The sequence below is a fragment of the Podarcis raffonei genome, chromosome 2 (genome assembly GCF_027172205.1).
Source record: "Podarcis raffonei isolate rPodRaf1 chromosome 2, rPodRaf1.pri, whole genome shotgun sequence".
In the NCBI taxonomy this organism is placed as follows: Eukaryota; Metazoa; Chordata; class Lepidosauria; order Squamata; family Lacertidae; genus Podarcis; species Podarcis raffonei.
The window spans coordinates 112,633,221-112,655,060 of NC_070603.1; the positions used below are offsets into that span (position 1 = coordinate 112,633,221).

Consider the following 21,840-nt stretch of genomic DNA (forward strand, 5'->3'; position numbering starts at 1 on the left):
TTCATGTCCAGGCCCCTTCTACTTCTTTGCCTGGCTGGGCTGCAGCCACCAGTCTCCCAGCTGTAACGCATCGGGCCTGAAGGACTCCTTCTTCGGATTCACCTATAACGCCACTTGCTGCTACAGCGACGACCTCTGCAACAAAATGCCGCAGCTGGAGCAGCGGTGGCCATGGAGCGGGACCAGCCGCCAGGTGCTTCCAAACACCGCGGGGATACTTGCTGGAGCTGTGCTGCACTGGGTGCACCTGAACTGACAAAGACATGCGCAGATCCTCCGCCACAAATAGACTCTGCAACAACATGCCATGCTCCAATGGATCAAAGCGAAGGATCTCTTAAGGATATCGAACTCAAGGCACCTTGAACAACGACGGGCCGGACCCACTTAACATATAATATTTTCATGAGCCATTTCCCCTAACAGAATGCAGTCCGAGTCATTGCCACTAATTTTTGCTACTTATTTTTTTACGCTACCTTTCCCCCAATCTATGCATCCTTGCCCGCATTGGTTCGGTTGGAGAAAAGCATTACAAAATTTGGAAAAGAGACAATTCCGAAGGATTGGTGCCGCTTCAGTTTGTGCATGAATTTGGGAACTGCTGTGAACGCCTCCACTGGAGGCTCGGGTTGTATACGTGTGTAAATAAACCATATAACATAAAGACACCTCAATCTCCGCTGTGCCTCATTTCCAAAAGAAAACATGAACCCTGAGTGGGTGCTAAGAACCCCTGGAATCTCACACCTCTCAGAGATTGGGCGGTGCATAACAGTATGTCAAGTTCCCCTCTCCCTCCTGGTAGCTCACCAATAAGAATTAACGAGCATCTGGTTGATTTATAGTCTTTTTATTACAGTATCATGTTGCAAACACAGATCGGCCTCCCTCTGCCAGGATCGGAGTACCCCACACTGACTCCTCTCTTCCACTTCCTCAGGAAGCAGCTCACCAACAGGATGTCCCGCCTCTCCGCTGTGTCTCTTTTGTTCTCATACAAAGTCGGGGGGCTGGGTTCCCCCCCTCTCTATTGTTGTATCACCCAGTTGCTCCCTCCCTTCTAGCTGCTCAGCAACAATCTCAAAGCTGGACAGCGCTGTGTCTTCCTGTCTCTCTGCTTCGGGACACACTGGCAGTGAGGGGGGGTGAATAGTCCCCCTCCTCTTCTGTCAGAAGCTGATCTCCCTCCCCTCCCCAGAGTATTCTCTGATGCAGTGTTATAAAGCAAAGTGAATTGAAATTCACCCGCATTATCCTCCCAATTCTGCCCCCCTGTAACATTGATATCTTAGCCTACATGAATTGCCCCTGAGAGATCCTGTGATGTAGTCTCACAGAGCAAGTTTATACAAGCTATTCACACATGTATTATTATTATTATTAGGGGGGGTTGCCTGCAATTTTTTCCTAACATTGTGTACAGTGGTACCTCGGGTTACACACGCTTCAGGTTACATACACTTCAGGTTACACACTCCGCTAACCCAGAAATAGTGCTTCAGGTTAAGAACTTTGCTTCAGGATGAGAACAGAAATCGTGCTCCGGTGGCACGATGGCAGCGGGAGGCCCCATTAGCTAAAGTGGTGCTTCAGGTTAAGAACAGTTTCAGGTTAAGAACGGACCTCCAGAACAAATTAAGTACTTAACCCGAGGTACCACTGTACTATTTTTACTAGCCTGCTGGCCCACACATAATTTCTGGGCTTCATGAAAAGAGAGACACACAGAGAGAGAGAGAGAGAACCCAAATAAAACATGTTCCATTTGTTCTCTTGGGTGCCATTCTCTGTCATCCTATAGCACCAGCACTTAGAGTGTTGGACTTAAGACAAGAAGACCTGTGTTCAGTTCCTTACTACAAAACGTACTGGAGGACTTTAGGCCACGCACTCCTTCCTAGCTTCACCCATATCGTAGGACTGTTTTGAGAATACATGGGGGGCATATGTCATCTTCGGCCAGAGTGTAGGATAAGATATCTTCCCCAGGAAGGCTCTCTCCTGTTTAGGGAAGCTTCTAATATTTAATAGGTTATTGTATTTTAGTGTTTTGTTGGAAGCCACCCAGAGTGGCTGGGGAAACCCAGCCAGAGGGGGCGGGGTATAAATAATAAATTATTATTATTATTATTATTATTATTATTATTATTATTATTATTATTATTATCCTGGCAAGACAGAGGTGCCCAATCTGATTTCATTTCCGGGGCAGTTATATGACAATGAGCATTCCTCTTGCATGTCTCTTGCATGGCTCGTGGGGTGTTTATACATCTCTCCATTTAATCTTTGCTCATAATGCGTTTTCCGGTCACTTCCCCCCTAACCACAAGAAAATCTGCTTCATTTTAAAAATGGGCTCTTTGCACGAGGGTGGCAGAACCCTTTAATCGCTTTAATGGCATCAACCTCATAAGGTTCCAATATGCACTCAAATCCCTCCTGCAAAATACAGAGCAGTTCACAAACACTCGACTTGGCCAGAAGGTGGCAGCAGCGAGTTGCTTTTACTGAAGGATAAGGAAGTGTCGAGTGTGTTTCCTTGGGGTCCATAGCAAAGGTCAAGCTAAATGGGAAGCGATCAGGTTTCTCCGTGCTATTTTTTCTTTTGGTTAAAAAGAAAAGTGTGTGTGTGTGTGTGTGTCTGAAGAGGTGTGCAATTTGGGTTGGGGCTTTCGTGCAGGGAAGTAGCGTTTACCCTTTCCTCCATGCCCCACCTCTCACTTGCCCCTGCAACCCAACCATATCCACTGACAAGAGAAATTTTTATCTGTATGTTCCCTCCCCTCCAAGGCTAACAGGGTGATTAACAGCTGAGGCATTTGACAAGGTGCCCCATGATATTCTTGTAAAGAAGCTGGTAAAATGTGGTCTTGACTATGCTACCACTCAGTGGATTTGTAACTGGCTGACTGACCGAACCCAAAGGGTGCTCATCAATGGTTCCTCTTCATCCTGGAGAAGAGTGACTAGTGGGGTGCCACAGGGTTCTGTCTTGGGCCCGGTCTTATTCAACATCTTTATCAACGACTTGGATGATGGACTCAAGGGCATCCTGATCAAATTTGCAGATGACACCAAACTGGGAGGGGTGGCTAACACCCCAGAGGACAGGAACACACTTCAAAACGACCTTGACAGATTAGAGAACTGGGCCAAAACAAACAAGATGAATTTTAACAGGGAGAAATGTAAAGTATTGCACTTGGGCAAAAAAAATGAGAGGCACAAATACAAGATGGGTGACACCTGGCTTGAGAGCACTACATGTGAAAAGGATCTAGGAGTCTTGGTTGACCACAAACTTGACATGAGCCAACAGTGTGACGCGGCAGCTAAAAAAGCCAATGCAATTCTGGGCTGCATCAATAGGAGTATAGCATCTAGATCAAGGGAAGTAATAGTGCCACTGTATTCTGCTCTGGTCAGACCTCACCTGGAGTACTGTGTCCAGTTCTGGGCACCACAGTTCAAGAAGGACATTGACAAACTGGAACGTGTCCAGAGGAGGGCAACCAAAATGGTCAAAGGCCTGGAAACGATGCCTTATGAGGAACGGCTAAGGGAGCTGGGCATGTTTAGCCTGGAGAAGAGGAGGTTAAGGGGTGATATGATAGCCATGTTCAAATATATAAAAGGATGTCACATAGAGGAGGGAGAAAGGTTGTTTTCTGCTGCTCCAGAGAAGCGGACACGGAGCAATGGATCCAAACTACAAGAAAGAAGATTCCACCTAAACATTAGGAAGAACTTCCTGACAGTAAGAGCTGTTCGACAGTGGAATTTGCTGCCAAGGAGTGTGGTGGAGTCTCCTTCTTTGGAGGTCTTTAAGCAGAGGCTTGACAACCATATGTCAGGAGTGCTCTGATGGTGTTTCCTGCTTGGCAGGGGGTTGGACTCGATGGCCCTTGTGGTCTCTTCCAACTCTATGATTCTATGATTCTATGATTCTATGATTCTATGACATTGTGTGGCGTGGAGGTGAGCTAAACCACACCAGTACCACCATCTGGAAGCAAATTCCACCCTGCCCAACCCCCATAGCTAGATATAAGTGGCGTCTCAGGTCCATAGATCATTTATTTTTGGTATCACTCTTGCACAATTCATTTGGTGGACCAGCCCCCGGCTTCCTGATCCAGAAACAATGTCCTGCTCCTGGAAAGCATCCATCTCAGTCCCAGTCCAAGAACTGACCTTGGATGGATCCATCATGTTCACCAGTCCTCCAGATGAGTCACCTTTCTGGACCATCATCTGCCTGTCTGCTGTCGGAAGACTCCTCTAGAACACCAGGTGGCTCTTCTTCATCATCATCATCTTCATCTTCACTTGGTCCATTGGATGTTGGCTCCATTTCTTTCCCAGCCTCCTCCTTGTGTCCATGGATCAACACTTCCTCTGTTGCTGTTCCGCTGGGAAAGCTCTGCCACCCAGCATGTTCTCCTTCTTTTCCATCCCTCACATCAGACCGTTTCCTTTTCCCACTGGTCGATAATGCTTTTGACTTAAGGGAACATTCCCTTCCTGGTGCCCTGGAACTTTTGGACAGCCCCATATCTGCCCTCTTCTCACGGGAAAAAGTCCTCCCTGCAAACGATGATGTTGTTTCTTCCTCCCATTTCCAAGTACTAGAGGCAAATTCTTCTAATGCGATCACATTGGGCGGCCCTCCTCTCTTAGATCTCTTCCCATTGGACAGCACTTTGAAAGTTCTCCTTGCCTGATTGGACGGGCCCTCCTCTGCCCCTCTCCTCCCTTCCAGTTTCCTCATCCAAACTGATGGTCCTTCTTTCCCTTGTTTCGCAGAGGTCGGGCCTGTTACCCTGCCGGACGACCCGGAATCCGCCAGCGCCAGAACCACTTCTCTTCGGCAATGTTGATCTCCGACAACATTGAAAACAGAGATCCAGCTGTCTCCGTGCCCGGACACCATCTTGAAGTTCTTTCCATCGCAGTCAATGAAGATGGTGGCATTGGCCCGGTGTCGTGGAGTCAAAGCATTAAACTCCTGCAAGGCTCGCTTGAGGCAGGCCCGAAGGTCCACCGTACATCCTTTCAGGCCTTCTGTCTCCTTCCACACTTTAAGCAAGTTCTCAGAGGTGAGGGGCACCGCGCGGCTGTTCAACCTGTCTACGTAGATGTCCATGCAAGTAACTCGAACCCGGTACCGAGGTTGTCTATTGGAGAAAAGGATGTGGATGCGGGACTTGCCCTTCCCAGAAATGAAATCCAAGCAGGAGCCTTCACATTCAATGGTCAACTCAGCATTGCTCTTCACTGAAGGTGGCTCCTTCTCAATCTCTGTTATGGCTAGATCAAGGCAGGCCCGCAGGTCCTTTGTGACATCCCCCCACTTAAGGAGCTCCTGCCTCACCTTCTCCAAATTCTCAGAGGTCAGTGGAGCTGGGCAGAGGGACAGCCGGTCCAGGTACACCTCCAGGCTGGAGACCTCAATGTTATAGCGGGTTTTCTTCTTTGACCAAGAGATGACTATCTTGTTCTCACCTCCGCCGGAGACAAACTCCATCCTTTTCCTCCCTCTCACCTGGACGGTCAAGGTGGCATTGTCCTGGAGGCAGCGCGGCTCACGGGGGAACTCTAGCAGGGCGTGGTCTAAGCAAGCTGTCAGCATGGTGTCAGATCCCCGGTTGGCTATCTCCAAGCTCTCCTTCGCTGAGAGTAAGTTGCTGACACTCAGGGGTGCTGGAGGGATGGGCTTGGGGATGCAGGCACCCATACGAAGAAAGGCCAGGTTCTACGGATGCAATGCCAAACATGTCTTCTTGTGCAGTGGCATCAATGGTACTCCAAGACCTGGAGAAGAAAGCAGGCATCTCAGAATGGAAGCCGTCACTGTACGGAAGTGCAAACTGGTGCCTGTTTGATAATGGAGATCATGTGATTCCTGGTTCCTCCAGGAGAGGGACAGCAAATGTGTTGCCCTCCAGATGTTGTTGAGGGCCAGAACTCACATCAGCCCCAGCCAACATGGCCAGCCGCCAGGAATTATGGTGGCGCTGTGGGTTAAACCACAGAGCCTAGGACTTGCTGATCAGAAGGTCAGCGGTTTGAATCCCCGCAATGGGGTGAGCTCCCGTTGCTCGGTCCCTGCTCCTGCCAACCTAGCAGTTCGAAAGCACGTCAAAGTGCAAGTAGATAAATAGGTACCATTCCGGAGGGAAGGTAAACGGCGTTTCCGTGCACTGCTCTGGTTCGCCAGAAGCGGCTTAGTCATGCTGGCCACATGACCCAGAAGCTGTATGCCAGCTCCCTCGGCCCATAAAGGGAGATGAGCGCCGCAACCCCAGAGTCGTCCACGACTGGACCTAATGGTCCGGGTTCCCTTTACCTTTACCTTTATGGCAAGGCTGGGGAAGAGGCCTTGCATGGGTAAACACTTAGGAAAACCGAGAAGTTTCCTAAGAGAGTGCAAAGGTCAGTGTTGTGTAACTGTCTGGACAATCCTTTTACATCTCCCCAGGGCAGACCTCCTCTCCCCAGGCCACAGCCCTTACCACCCCTGCTTGGCTGCCTCCTTGAGTGCCTTTGCCTGGCTTGAATGTGCCCTTGAACTGTGATCCTGCCTCTTGCGAGCCCAGATGGAGAGAGGAGTGTTTATGAGGTGCATCTCTGGCCCTGCCCATTTTTGCCTCTGTCCCCCACCCACCATGGACAAGAGAATGTGGCCCCCTTTCTCCCCGCCCCTTTAAGGCTTGATCAGTGATTGCATGAGGGTGAGGTCAGACAAAGAAGATGGTCAGACCGGCTGCTGAATGAAAAGCACTACCAGTATTATTATTTTTGCCACAAGACACAGAAACGCAAGAGAAATAAAGCCAATCTGCAAAGGGATGCATTCCAGGATGTTTTCGTACACAACTAGTGATGGAGGCACTGGCATGTCCCATGCCTAGAAAGCATGTGTCTGACCAGTATCCCACACTTTCTAAGCACAGGTCTGAGTGCTATATAGTGCCAAATCAGAGCAGGTGTGGGCTTTGGTAATCTTTCACAATACGGTGCCAAAATTCCAAATGCACCTTCTCAGTTATGGATCTTCTCAGTTTCTCATCCCTTCAGCTCAGCTCCCTGTGTGGTGGAACCGCCCACACTGTCCTAAATCTGGTGCTGTTCAGAGCAAATGCAAATCCGGAGAAAAGGTGAACTTCCGTCTGCGCCAACCGAGTGCTAAAGAGTGGTTTGATATTCAGAATGTAGCAGGTGAAGCTCGCCCTTGCATAGTGCTGACTCTTAGAACCTGCGAATGAATGTAACATTTACCTCTGTGCAGTCGTAAAGGACCCCGGACGGTTAAGTCCAGTCAAAGGCGACTATGGGGTGTAGCGCTTATCTCTGCTTTCAGGCCAAGGGAGCCGACAAAAAACTTTCTGGGTCATGTGGCCAGCATGACTAAACCACTTCTGGCACAATGGAACACCGTGACAGAAACCAGAGCGCATGGAAATGCTGTTTACCTTCTCACCGGAGCAGTACCTATTTATCTACTTGCACTGGCGTGCTTTCAAACTGCTAGGTTGGCAGGAGCTGGGAGAGAGCAACGGGAGCTCACCCCGTCGCGGGGATTCGAACCGCTGACCTTCCGATTGGCAAGCCCAAGAGGCTCAGTGGTTTAGACCACAGCGCCACCTGCATCCCTCTATTCAGTACATGGGCTTGTAAAAATGAACAACAGTGGGTTGTCTCCATTGTCTTACTCAGAGTAGTTCTATTGGAGTTAATGGACATGACTCAAGTCCATTAATTTATTGGCATCTACTCTGAACAGGACTTACTTTAATAAAGTCCTATGCTGACAACTCTCAGGTGCAAGGTTGCACCCTCTCTCCTCTATATCTCAACCTAGAAGTCCTCTGACCTGTCCATGAAGTGGCTTAGAACCTCGGTGTAGCCCACGCAAGTATGCAATGGATGAGCACACAGCTGGACTTTATCAAGCCAAATGTGCGTATGAAAAGATGCTAATGAAAGGATGCTTGGGGATTAATTGTTTCTGTCAAATTATATCAGTTGTGAACCCTTAGGAACAAGGACTGAAAGGGAAAGGAGGACAACAAGGAGGTCTTGGGCCAGAACTGAAGTCACGGGCACAGCTGAGGGTAGCTCAGGGCTGAACGTGAGATTGTGGGGAGAACGCCGCAGTCAGTAACTGGGGGAAATGAACTTACTTTTGTGTCTGGTTTCCTACTAGCATCCATGGGAGTTGGGAAGAGGACAGGAGAGAATGTGGCTTGATTCTCATTGGTCTTTGCAGCTGTGATGTCACAGACCCATCCTTCGGAGTTCCGTTCCATCCATGTGTTCTGTAGAAGAAGAAGAAGAGTTTGGGTTTGATACCCCCCTTTATCACTACCCTAGGGAGTCTCAAAGTGGCTAACATTCTCCTTTCTCTTCCTCAACAAAGACTCTGTGAGGTGAGTGGGGCTGAGAGACTTCAGAGAAGTGTGACTGGCCCAAGGTCACCCAGTAGCTGCGTGTGGAGGAGCGGAGACGCGAACCCGGTTCCCCAGATTACGAGTCTATCGCTCTTAACCACTACACCACACTGGCTCCCAAGAAGGAAGCACCAATCGCTAGCCGACGGGTCCAGAATTAGAAAGGCAAAGCTGCGAAACAGAAATGATACAAGCAAGCAAACGTCCAGCTTCTGCAGCAAACTGCAAAATTTTAACAGGTCGTCCCATTAGAATAATTATACAAGAGGCAATGAGGCTAAGAGTACGTTCTATCATATGTGGTGGACTTGTAAAAGGGCAAAAGGGTATTGGGAAACAATTTATAATGAATTTTAAAAAATGTTTAAATGTACTTTTCTGAAAAAACAAAGAACAAAACCAGAGTCCTTTTTGTTGGGGATAATTCAGATGGAAATTCCCAGGTGTCAAAAAAGGCTATTTATGTATGCCACTACTGCAGGCCGTGTTTTGTTAGCCCAAAATGGAAAATGAGTGAAGTCCCAACTAAAGAAGAATGGCAACTTAAGCTGATGGAATATGCGTAGCCTGCAGACTTAAAATATAGAATAAGAGAAATAGAGGAACATACGTTTAAAGAAGATTGGCAAATGTTTATTGAATACAGTGGTACCTCAGGTTACATACACTTCAGATTACAGACGCTTCAGGTTACAGACTCCGCTAACCCAGAAATAGTACCTCAGGTTTTAAGAACTTAAGTTACACTGTTGAATTTATGCTGCCAACGTTTTCAAGTGTACGCAATTTTTACCCATATACAGTGGTACCTCGGGTTAAGTACTTAATTCGTTCCTCAGGTCCGTTCTTAACCTGAAACTGTTCTTAACCTGAAGCACCACTTTAGCTAATGGGGCCTCCCGCTGCTGCTGCGCCACCGCCATGCGATTTCTGTTCTCATCCTGAAGCAAAGTTCTTAACCTGAAGCACTATTTCAGGGTTAGCAAAGTCTGTAACTTGAAGCGTATCTAACCTGAAGCGTATGTAACCCGAGGTACCACTGTATTAAAAAGCACAACAGACCTGCACTTAAGTTATATGCAGAATCCTGAAGGGAAATGTAGCTAATAATTCCTTGTGAGTTATGAGCTTGCAACACACACACACACACACACACACACACACACACACACACCCCTTTTCAATCATTGAAGCCTTAGATTAGCAGTACCCGGAGGTCCAGCGGTCCGCCAACCCCGTGGCCAGAGGGGAAAAACAATTCCAGAGACTTCTTGGTCAGAGAAAAGAGATTTATTGCAAATCTGTGCACAGAGACAGTCAGCAGAATATAGTTTCTGAAATCTGACTGTGTTGTTACCATGTTCAGCAAGCATTTTTATACCTGAAAGCATTCACCCTCCTCCCATACCTCCCCCCCAATATTTGCTGGCTAAGGCTGCTAGCTAAGCACTTCCTCTGCTGGTTAAGCATTTTCTCTGCTCAGTAAGCACCCCCTCCCACCTTCTTGTACACGTGTCTTTCTTTTGCTAGCTAAGCATTTCCTTCGTATCTCTTCTTATCTTGCATTACTTAAAGCAGAAGCAAAGCAGGAAACATCTTGCTAGTGGTTTTTAGTTGACAGCAGTTTTTGGCTAGGCAGGAAACGACCTTCTGACCTGTAGCTAGCATCAGCAGTTTCAGATAGCTGGTTAGACAGGAAACGGTCTCCTGACCTGTCTGATTTAGGCTTTGCAAATAACTGCATTTTTTGAGTTTGAGCTTGTGTAGCCATCCTAGCAGAGTGCCGGAATTTACTATGTGTAGATAATATTAATGATTAACCGTTCCCCTCTCCCTTCACTCCCTCCTCTTCTTCTGAACAACCTAATACTTAGGTTCGTTCTGGGGTATGGGCCTATACTCCCTCATCACAGCGATGACTGTGGGTCCTAGCTTCCGTGACAGGAGTCTTTGCATCATTTGCTGCAAGCATTGCAATAAGCAGGGGATACAGAGGCAAAGAAGCAAAAGGATTAATAGCGGTCCTGCTAATAATACTATAACATTCCTGAGCCAACTGCCATCAGGGAGCCAGGAATACAACCAACCCCATGCATCACTCCCTGTGGCTTTCAGCGGGTTTTCAGCTATCATTGTTTCCATGTGATCAATGGTGACTGAAATATTATCTAGGACATATCTATTTTATTGCTGAAGGGCCCACTGATACTCGTGCTCTATCAGCTGCCTTGCTTTTTGGGAGGTTGTGTCCCACCTCTCTGAGGAGGAGCCTATTATCTTAACCAATTTTCCCACCTGTCCTTGTGGATGCTTAATACTCTCATGATTTCTTCCCAACACACTGTATCCGAAAGGGGCTTCTCCCTCTACATATATTAACATATACCCACAGGAATATATATATCCACCCTTGCAGAGGCCTGACACACGGAGTGACTATATCAAAGAGTTCTGGCCCCAATATCAAAAGTCCTGGCGGTGCCTTAAATTTTGCTGGGGAAAAAAGTCTCTACGTTGGGGACGCTGCCCGCGGGCGTCCCTCCCATCCACTTGTCCAGTCGTCTGGCGCTCTTCTGGAGATGGTTAGCTTCAGAGGATCATCAGGATTTGGTGTAACTGTCCAATCTAAAATAGCCTTCTTCACTTAAGTGTGGTGGACCCAAGGGGTGAGGTCAGCAACTTCAACAGCAGTGGGCCTGGGTCCACCTGTTAAGACAGAGAGAAAATCTCGGGAGAATTACTGCACATAATTATTAAACTGCACATTTTGACTAGCATGGGGGGGGGTTATTGCAAAACTGAGTGGACAAAAGCTGGTCCATTGTCAGATCCTATTGACCTAGGTAGCCCATAGCGGGGAATGATCTCCCTAAGCAGGCACCTGGTTACTTCAAATGCCTTTTCAGTTCTGGTGGGCCAGGCTTCAACCCATCCTGTATACGTGCAGATCGCCACAAGCAGGTAGCGGTATGGTCCACAGCGGGGCAATTCAGTGAAATCCACAACAAGGTCTTCCATGGGTGCAGTTCCACTATGCTGAATCCCCGGGGGAGCCAAGGGTCCGGTTCTGGGATTATTCTTTTGACATAGCGGGCACTTCCTGGAAATCTGGGCTGCCAGTTGATAAAGGTGGGCTATGTAGAAGCACTGCTTCAGCTGTCTGGTTGTGGCATCTGGTCCCATGTGGGTGGACTCATGGTATCTCTGAATAATCTGCCGAGAAAGGGACTCTGGAATCCATATTCTGTCATCATGAGTAAGGTACCATCCTTCTTTGGACATGGTCAGCCCCTGGGCATCTGCAGTGTCCCTCTCCTTTTGGTGTATATTGGCTTATCAGCGGTGTTCAAGATCCTTCCAGGGACCAGTGCTCCAATAACTGACGCTGGGGGCTGGTTCCCGGGCTGCTTCCTTGGCCACTCTGTCTGCCAGTCAATTTCCTCTGACCACTTCTCCTGGTCCAGTCTTGTGTGTCCATAACAGTGTGCCACTGCTACTGCCTCAGGTTCCCATACTGCATCCAGGAGGTCCAATAAGGCTTGTGGGTGGGCCACCTGGTTTCCTCTGGAGGTAAGCAAACCTCTTTCCTTCCATAAGGCTCCATGGGCATGTAAAGTCAGAAAGGCATACTTAGAGTATAAATGTTTATCTTCTGTCCCTTTGCTAGGGTCAGGGCTCTAGGTATGCCACTGGCTGTTGCCAGCTTCCCAATTTTGGCACAAAACCCTTTTCGCTGTCCCTTGGTCCTCATCCACGAATAGAGTAAAGGGTTTCTCAGGGTTTGGGATGCCAAGCGCTGGGGCTTGCTGTAGTGCCCTCTTCAAATCCACGAAGGCTTGCTGTTGTTCTGTGCTTCAAACAAAGGGGTCTCTCTCAGTTCCTCTGGTTGACTCATGTAGAGGCTTGGCAATGATGCTGTAATTAAATATCCATATCCTACAAAATCCTGCAGACCCCAGAAAGCCACAGAGTTCTCTGCAGTTCTTTGGCTCTGGTATCAGGATAATAGCCTGCTTCCTTTCTTCACTGGTAACAAAAGGGTGTTCCACTGTGATTGGCATTGCCTCAAGATCCTATGTTGGAGCAGTCGCTCTAGATGCACCTACACTCCTTCAGTCGCCCTTCGTGGGATGGGATACTTATTTACTGCAACAGGATTGACAAATGGCTTGGGCTTCACGATTATTGGTGGGATATTCTTTGCCATTCCTGGGGGGTTCACTTGTTCCAGAATACTGGCGGGGATGGGTCCCTCCTCTTCTTTTATTATCATGAGGCGCCAGTACTCCCTCAGGGGTGCCTCCACAACCAGTTCCCCAAGTGACATAGTGGACAATGTGGCTTCTCCCGATGGCTTAAAAGTAATTTGGGCTTGCAACTTTACCAACAAATCTCTTCCTAATAATAGAATAGGGCATTCTCTCTTCCAGTGCCCTTCCTGTCGGCAGATGGCACACTGATTCCTTCCAAGACGGCTTCGCCCTCCTCCCCGGGCACTTCCTCTTTCCTGAGGGGTGGGTGTGGTAGCCTGTAATGCCGTCAACTTCCTTGTTTGATACTTCTCCTTTTTTTTTTTTCCTCTGGGCTTCCTCATCTCTCTGATTGTAAGTGGTTTGAGCTATTTCCAACATCTATTCCAGCCCATGGCCGATGCACCCCTCATGCTTCTGGATTTTTTCTTTTGGCGAATATTGGACGCTGCCTGAGCTACAAAGGCAGCCTTTATAATGGGGCGTTGGCAATATCATCTGGGTTCTCCTCAAAGGTAGGGTTCTAATTTCTCCAATTGCACACATCAGCACTTGAAAAAGGCACATGTTGGACTGTATAAGTGCATGGTGGTGCTTCCCCACCCTGTCCTGGGGGGCTGGTGGGTCATACACTCTGCATAGAGGCATCATTGCAGTCCCACCCTTTTTCTGTGCCTTATGGGACTTATAGAGGGACACCCTGGTTGCTGCTAACAAATGGGAACTAACATCCACTTCTTTCACATAGGGTTGTACATACTGTTGCAATCTCAATTGTCTGATACTGTGTCCACATTTTTCCTTTCTTTGCTAACTCAATTAGTCCCTTCATAAACTCCTCATCATCCTCTTCCTCTTCGCTCTCTAATTCATCAACCTTGGAGGGTTCAGGCTGAGGGCCGGCTCCTCCCTGGTCCTGGGGCCCTGGGCCTGGGGGATTTGCCAGAGGGGCAGTTGGTGGAGCATAGGGTGGCGGCGGTTTAATGACTTCCCCCTCTTCTCCTTCCGGATCTGGTATCACCGGGGGGGCCTTTCTGACTTCCCTGCCGGTTGGACTGCACAAATTGTATTTTGTGGGGCGTCGCCTCGGCAGGCTTTCAACCACGGTGGATTCTTTTCTACATTGGTTTTCCAAGTAGAAATATAAGGGATCTGGTCTGGGTGGACGTTCAAGATATTTTGATATAGTGGGCTGATTAGTTGCAAATCAAAGCTCCCCTCCGAGGGCCAGTTAGTTTGTTGGGGCCAATCAACTTCACACAATGTCCTCATCCTCTGTCTTCTCAATTTGAACCCCCAATCATCATGCTTTGTGGCCGCTTTCCAGTTCTTTAAAAAACATTTCAGAGGACTACATTGGCTTGCCCCAGACCCCATTTTTTTTTTTTTTCAGATACCCCGCACCTAATGGGCTGTAAATTCTTTCACACTCCACGCACTACAGATTGTGACCTGCCGAGGTCGCCCTGGCAGAAAATGCACAACCCTGCAATCGCTCGGCCAAGGGGACGCTAAGCCCCGACCCACACTTGACAACAATTCAGTCACTGGGGTATCCGACATGCAACATATAACATACAAATCACACCATTATAATTTCAACATGCAACACACAAAACACACCAATACAATTTCCCCTCTGTTTCCCTTTTACCCAACCTTACTGGCGGCACTCTACTGCTCACAGCCAGGGGAAGCTGATCAGGCTTCCTACCACGCCCTTTCCCTTGGGCTTACCTGTTCCGCTGCGGACCCCTCCTTCGGCCGTCCTCTTTTCTCTCCCGACTGGGTGTCTCGGCTCAGGCACAGCGTGGCGATCTCCCCCTACAAACTGGCAGGGTGCGCGCTGGAGATTGCGAGCCCTGGTCCTGGTTGCTCACCCGGTCGAGTCTGGCCCCTCGGTCCACCTTTCGTGGGGTGGGGACCCATCCCGGACACGAGCCCCCAAAACTGAAGCCTTAGATTAGCAGTACCCGGAGGTCCAGCGGTCCGCCAACCCCGTGGCCAGAGGGGAAAAACAATTCCAGAGACTTCTTGGTCAGAGAAAAGAGATTTATTGCAAATCTGTGCACAGAGACAGTCAGCAGAATATAGTTTCTGAAATCTGACTGTGTTGTTACCATGTTCAGCAAGCATTTTTATACCTGAAAGCATTCACCCTCCTCCCATACCTCCCCCCCAATATTTGCTGGCTAAGGCTGCTAGCTAAGCACTTCCTCTGCTGGTTAAGCATTTTCTCTGCTCAGTAAGCACCCCCTCCCACCTTCTTGTACACGTGTCTTTCTTTTGCTAGCTAAGCATTTCCTTCGTATCTCTTCTTATCTTGCATTACTTAAAGCAGAAGCAAAGCAGGAAACATCTTGCTAGTGGTTTTTAGTTGACAGCAGTTTTTGGCTAGGCAGGAAACGACCTTCTGACCTGTAGCTAGCATCAGCAGTTTCAGATAGCTGGTTAGACAGGAAACGGTCTCCTGACCTGTCTGATTTAGGCTTTGCAAATAACTGCATTTTTTGAGTTTGAGCTTGTGTAGCCATCCTAGCAGAGTGCCGGAATTTACTATGTGTAGATAATATTAATGATTAACCGTTCCCCTCTCCCTTCATCATGAAGGAAGCCCCTCTTATGAGCAAAAGGCAGTATACTACCCCCTCCCAAATGCAACAATCTGGTGGGGAAGGCATGGAGCGTTGCCTCTCTCCCCTGAAAGGCCATTTGCTTTCCATGCAGAATGCACTGAAAAGAGCCCCATTTCCTCCCCCCCCCCACATCCATCATAAACACACAACAGGTTGGTGGGCTTAACTCACGGGTTGCTGCATTCTTCTGTGTCCTGCTCAGAGCTGTAGCCGGGGGAGGGGCAGGTCTAGCCTGGGTTTCTGCCCCGGGTGAAGCCTCCAGAGGGGTGCCATTGAGTTTCCCGCCAAATCGATTACTCCATCCTGTGATCTATTGTCCCAAAAACAGAAGTCTGGGAGAACAGAAGTATCCAGGATCCCCCATTCTTTTGTATAGACTTCCCACCCTTGGCATTAAAGTCTCCAGTCATGTTGATAGGTAAGTCAGGGCAGATGGAGTCCAAATTCTCAAGCACATATGTAATAAGATCCCATTGTAGCTTCCATCGTCCTGCCCGGACTCTGAGGTCCAGCGCCGAGGGCCTTCTGGCGGTTCCCTCGCTACGAGAAGCCAAGTTACAGGGAAGCAGGCAGAGGGCCTTCTCGGTAGTGGCACCCACCCTGTGGAACGCCTTCCCACCAGATGTCAAAGAGAACAACAACTACCAGACTTTTAGAAGACATCTGAAGGCAGCCCTGTTTAGGGAAGCTTTTAGTGTTTAATAGGTTATTGTATTTTAGTGTTTTGCTGGAAGCCGCCCAGAGTGGCTGGGGAAACCCAGCCAGATGGGTGGGGTATAAATAATAAATTATTATTATATTATCTTGGCTGTGACAGCAGGAGTGGGAGGGATATACACATTGAACATTTTCTATTACTGGGAAATGATCAGGAGCTCAACAATTAGTGGCTAAATATCGCTACCGTATTTTTCGCACGATTGGACGCACCGGACCATAGGGCGCACCTAGTTTTTTGGGGGGGAAATAAAGGAAAAAATTTTTCCCTTTATTTCCCCCCCAAAAGCAGGTCAGGGAAACCGAACCAGGTCGAGGAACAGCGGGATAGTGGCGCTGCGCCTCCCTGCTGTCCCCCGAGCTTGTGGGGCTGGCTGATGTCTGCCTGGCGCGCGGGGCGCTCTGCTTCAGGGCGCCCCGCCCGCCGGGCGGCAGGCTGCTATCCGCAGCTTGGGGAGCCTTGCGGGGAACTCCTGCAGGGCTCCCCACGCTGCGGATGTCTGCCCGGCACGAGGGGCGCTCTTATTCAGGGCGCCCCGCCCGCCGGGCGGCAGGCTGCTATCCGCAGCTTGGGGAGCCTTGCGGGGAACTCCTGCAGGGCTCCCCACGCTGCGGATGTCTGCCCGGCACGAGGGGCGCTCTTATTCAGGGCGCCCCGCCTGCCGGGCGGCAGGCTGCTATCCGCAGCTTGGGGAGCCTTGCGGGGAACTCCTGCAGGGCTCCCCACGCTGCGGATGTCTGCCCGGCGCGAGGGGCGCTCTGATTCAGGGCGCCCCGCCCGCCGGGCGGCAGGCTGCTATCCGCAGCTTGGGGAGCCTTGCGGGGAACTCCTGCAGGGCTCCCCACCCTGCGGATGTCTGCCCGGCGCGAGGGGCGCTCTGATTCAGGGCGCCCCTCGCGCCGGGCGGCAGGCTGCTATCAGCAGCCTAGACATCCCTGCGGGACCTCCCGCAGGGTTGCCTAGGCTGCGGATGTGTTCCCGAAGCGCCGGGCGCTCTGCTTTCAGGGCGCCCGACGCTCCGGGAAGCAGGCTGCTATCCGCAGCCTAGACACGACTAGCAGAGCGCTAATCCCGAAGCTTGGGGCTGCAGAGCTCAGCGCGCCCCAAGCTTCTGGGTGCCGGCAAGGTCTAGACGGCTAGCGGAGACCTTGCCGGCACCCAGAAGCTTGGGGCGCGCTGAGCTCCGCACGCCCCAAGCTTCGGGATTAATGCAGCGCTCCGCTAGCCGTGGGAGAGCTGGGTCTCCCACGGCTAGCGGATAGCTTCCTGAAGCCTGGAGAGCGAGAGCACCGACCCCTCTCACTTTCCAGGCTTCAGCGAAAGCCTGCATTCGCTCCATAGGACGCACACACATTTTCCCTTGCTTTTTAGGAGGGAAAAAGTGCGTCCCATGGTGCGAAAAATACGGTATTTGTTTTTTTGTCATTGAAATACACTGCAGACATCTGATCTCCCTGGAGACCTAGAGATGTGACGATAGACTGCTCTGCCTCCTTTCTTTTAGCACAGCCTTTCTCAATCTGTGGGTCCCCAGATGTTGTTGAACTACAACTCCCATCACCCCTAGCTAGCAAAGCCAGAGCTCAGGGATTATGGGAGTTGTAGTCCAACAACATCTGGGGACCCACAGGTTGAGAACCACTGTTTTAGCAAATGTTTTGTGCCACTGGGGAAGTGGTAATTCTGTATAGATTTGTTTTGGATGTTTGGACGTGGGTGGAGCTGTGGGTTAAACCACAGAGCCTAGGACTTGCCAATCAGAAGGTTGGCGGTCCGAATCCCCACGACGGGGTGAGCTCCCGTTGCTCGGTCCCTGCTCCTGCCAACCTAGCAGTTTGAAAGCACATCAAAGTGCAAGTAGATAAATAGCTACCACTCCGGCGGGAAGGTAAACGGCATTTCCGTGCTCTGCTCTGGTTCGCCAGAAGCGGCTTAGTCATGCTGGCCACATGACCCGGAAGCTGTACGCCGGCTCCCTCGACCAATAAAGCGAGATGAGCGCCACAACCCCAGAGTCCAAGCAACGTATAGCTAAGCAACAACCACGTATATGAACCAACCACGCGTTGTTGCCATATTCTCAAATAACATTAATTGAGGTTCCTATACTATGGGAGTTGAGGGAATCACCTCAGGGACCCATTCCTGGATAGTGAATGTGGGGAACGAGAACTTCTCAGCTGTGGGGGTTGTCAAGGAGTCTTTAAGGGAGTACAATATTGTCAATTTGAATGATGGAATTGGGATCTGGACTATTGGGAGGATTTCTCCTGGTGCATATTATGCTTCCACTCCTCCTGGTATATCTCTGGGATCATCATCCTTGACAAGCACGCAACCCCTTACATTCAACCCAAAAGGAATTCGGCCAAAGAGAATCCGTGTGCTTGTGAACTATGAAGCAGGATTAGTAACCTTCCATGAACCTGACTCAAATGATGTTCTCTTTACCTTCAATGCTTCATTCTTTGGGCGAGAAATCTGCTCCTTTGTCTGCGTGGGGAAATGAGAAGAGGTTGCCATTTGGTGCAAACTTGACAGGTCAGCAGGAGGTGCCAAGTCCTTTAAAAGCAGGGGTGGGTGGGGAAGGAACTGAATCCTCCCCCCCCATACTTTCCTCCCTCAAACTCCGAGAAAAGTCCTTTTTTGGGGGGGGGGGGAGTATGTGTGGTGTGGAATGGGCTCAGCATATTAACTCGTCGCCCCCCCCCCGCCAACTTCTTTAGAGGGAATTAGTAACAGTCTGACTCTATCATGCAGTATCATTGCTGTCAAGTCTGAATGGGCCCTGCAGGCTTTCCCCTCCAAATAGTGCTCTGTTGTGGGAAACAAAACACATGAAAACTGCCATTCAGACACAGCTTCAGGGGGAAGTAGTAGCTGAAGGGGGAAGTTTTTTCAACGAGGAACTGGCACAAGGCCCTGATCCAGATGGGCAGCGTGCTTCGGATCGCAACCCCATAGCTGTATTTTATTCAGAACAGAAACACACAAAATAGAAGCACAGTTAAAGAGGAATAGTCTGCAAATACATGATACACAGATAGAGACTTGATATGGGGGCATTTTAATGCCCCCTTAAGTATCTAAAGAGGTGGGTTGTTTTATGTGCTTCAAGTAGTTGTTCTATGTCTTTTTATAATTGTTTAATTGTTGTCACTCACTCTAGGACCTGATGTCGAAAGGTGTGTAAGAAACCTTGTAAATAAATAAAAGCAATTCTGCTTCCTGCATTTGTTCGTGCCATTAATCGCTTAATGTACATACTTACCTGGCAGGGGAGACACCATGATCATTCATCGCTTAATGTACAAGCTGCTCAGTGGATTTGCAGAACCACTATTAAGTATCTTGTTTGAACCAGCAGAGGACAAGGTGCTCAAATATGCTTTTATATTATTATTACTCTTAAACTGCTGTTGCTTTATTTGAGTCCTTAATATCTGAAATAAACAAGGGCTCCATTGATCCAGGAAGTGGGGAGTTGTGGTCTGAACCAGCAGGACTCTTCTGAAAGTAAGTGCTTTTAGGTAAAATCAAAATTCCTCTATGTTTGAAATGACCGGCTTCAGATTTAACATTTCCCAACATGACCCATGTTGATGTGAGGCACAGGTGCGGAGCCTTTTGCAGCCCAGATGCTGCATTGTGTCTGGAGTTTGAAAAATATTGGCCCCACCCCATGGGTGAACTTTGACGGATGGTTGGGGCAATCACATAATATCACTATGAAATTACATGATTGACAGATGAGTTCCCTACCCATGCCTTATGGGGAACATTTGAAATAACTTGTTCTGGGGATAGATAGGACCAATAGCAAGCTCTCCATCCACACAAGCAAGAGAGATTATCCCTGTCCAAGGATAGATTTTAGTCACAAGTGCAAGCAAGGGACCAGTGAGGCCTGTATCCTGACGGCCATTTTGAGGGGCCTGAATCATTTGGCTCCTGCAGCTGAGGTTTTCCAACCCTAGTGGGAGCTTGAGCTCTTTTCTTTTTTATTGCGTGAAAACATTTATTTCAGTAAACCCACAGAGACACATCTTTAATTGTGTACACTTGCTTTTAAATTCTTGCAGATTTTACCTGTGTTTTTATTGAAAATCATACTATTTTTGTACCACAGCTTAGATTTTTTTTTAATTAACTGGTTTCTAAACATTTCCAAATAAGCAAAAGCATTAACAACACAACAATATTTCAATAACATTTAATAGAAACAAAAGTAAACTATACATCAAATAAAACTGAGACGTGTACAGAACAGAAAATTTGGGGGGGGGGGAATAGGAGCCAGAATCTAGCAAAACCTGGGTAAACATGTAAGTTTTAAAGAGCTGTTTGGAAATCTCTACTGTCTCTGTCTCATGAATTATCTGAGAGAGAGCATTCCAGAGGGTGGGTGCTGCACCCACAAATGAAGTGACCACCCCTGGGTGTAGGAGTGACCCCAGCTGGGCCACATCAGCTTGAGCTCTTACTACTGAAATTTGTTTCTCGTTTAACCCAATTTTAAGGGACCAGTTCAAATTTGATCCAAGGAGCAACAGGTATTTTTATCATACAAAACATAGCTGCTTATTCACATTCTCCTGGTCTAACAACAGGGCAAGCAAATGGGATTCTGGCTGCCCCTTCTCATGGTTCATGTACTTTGTAAACAGCAGCGAACGAACCATATGTAAACTCAAACAGGGCAGGCTTGCATCACATTCTGGTCTTGTTTGTTTTGGAGGGAATTTCCTGCGCACAGAAATTTAAGTTCCATTCCATTTCCTTTCCTTTAACACCTGCGCGAAAGCTAAATACAGATCACCACAGTAACATGCAAAACAAGAAGAGTCGTGTTCCTATGCCGCATCCTCCAGCAGTTCATACCTGCTTCAGCTGAGCTGGAGATCAGCAGTCCTCTTGAATCAGGCCAGAGATTCATCAAAGATACCCTCAACAGGCTGGTAATAAAATTTAGGGGCATTCTTAGTGAGATGAATTGGATTATTGTGGGAAAATTTCTGGGACAAAAACTTGTTTAAAAGTCTCTGTTCTCAGATCCAAAGAGTAACTCACCCACTGAGCATGGAGTCTGTGAGATCTGTGCAGAAACGGTTGCAGGGTTATGAGCCAGACGCAAGGAATCTGGTCGCATGCTTGGATGTGGCAATGAGGAATTTCAAGCAGGAGCCTATGTGCGTGAAGGAGAATGCCACTTGTTGGTCAACAGTGATGGGGTCGAGCTGAAATTCTCCTGTGGGAATCAGAAATGTCTCATCTGCATAGATGGCGCTGGCGGAGAGCTCAAGTACAATGCCTCTGAGCTCTCAGGGGATGTTTATCTGTTGAGTTTACGTTGCAGGCCCAAGCCACTGAATGTGGCAAGTCTCCAGGGAGTGAAGGAAAGTTTGGAGAAATGGGAGATGGGAGAAGATTTGAGAAGTTCAAAACACACCACAATTGCCTCATTACGTAAATCCTGTTCAGAATACCACAACACACATGTAACTGGCTGTAAAGTAACATAACATTGTATATAATAAAACTGTAATCATCATATAAAAAAATTGCAAAGCACAGTTCCTGGTGGCAAGAACGTATCATATTACTATTAACCTTCTATATGTTTTTATTGTCGTAAAGTCCAAGGATAGTCAAGTCCAAAGATTGTCAAGTCCGACGATTACAATGTACAGTTCCTGTTGGCAATGCCATTTCATACTGATATCTTCCTTCTGCAGTCCTATGTCTTGAGAGTGTAACAAACAGAACTAGTAAAGGTA

General features: G+C 48.5%; 1 protein-coding gene across 1 annotated transcript; it reads right to left on the minus strand.

The window, feature by feature from the left end:
- Nucleotides 1–4,065: 4,065 nt before the first annotated feature.
- On the minus strand, nt 4,066–8,309 carry LOC128409043 (uncharacterized). Its single transcript, XM_053379229.1, has 2 exons — nt 8,193–8,309; nt 4,066–5,820 (listed from the first exon to the last, which is right to left on the minus strand). Exon 2 carries the CDS (start codon nt 5,741–5,743, stop codon nt 4,241–4,243), a length of 1,503 nt encoding a protein of 500 aa, XP_053235204.1. The 5' UTR covers nt 5,744–5,820; nt 8,193–8,309; the 3' UTR covers nt 4,066–4,240.
- Nucleotides 8,310–21,840: the final 13,531 nt, after the last annotated feature.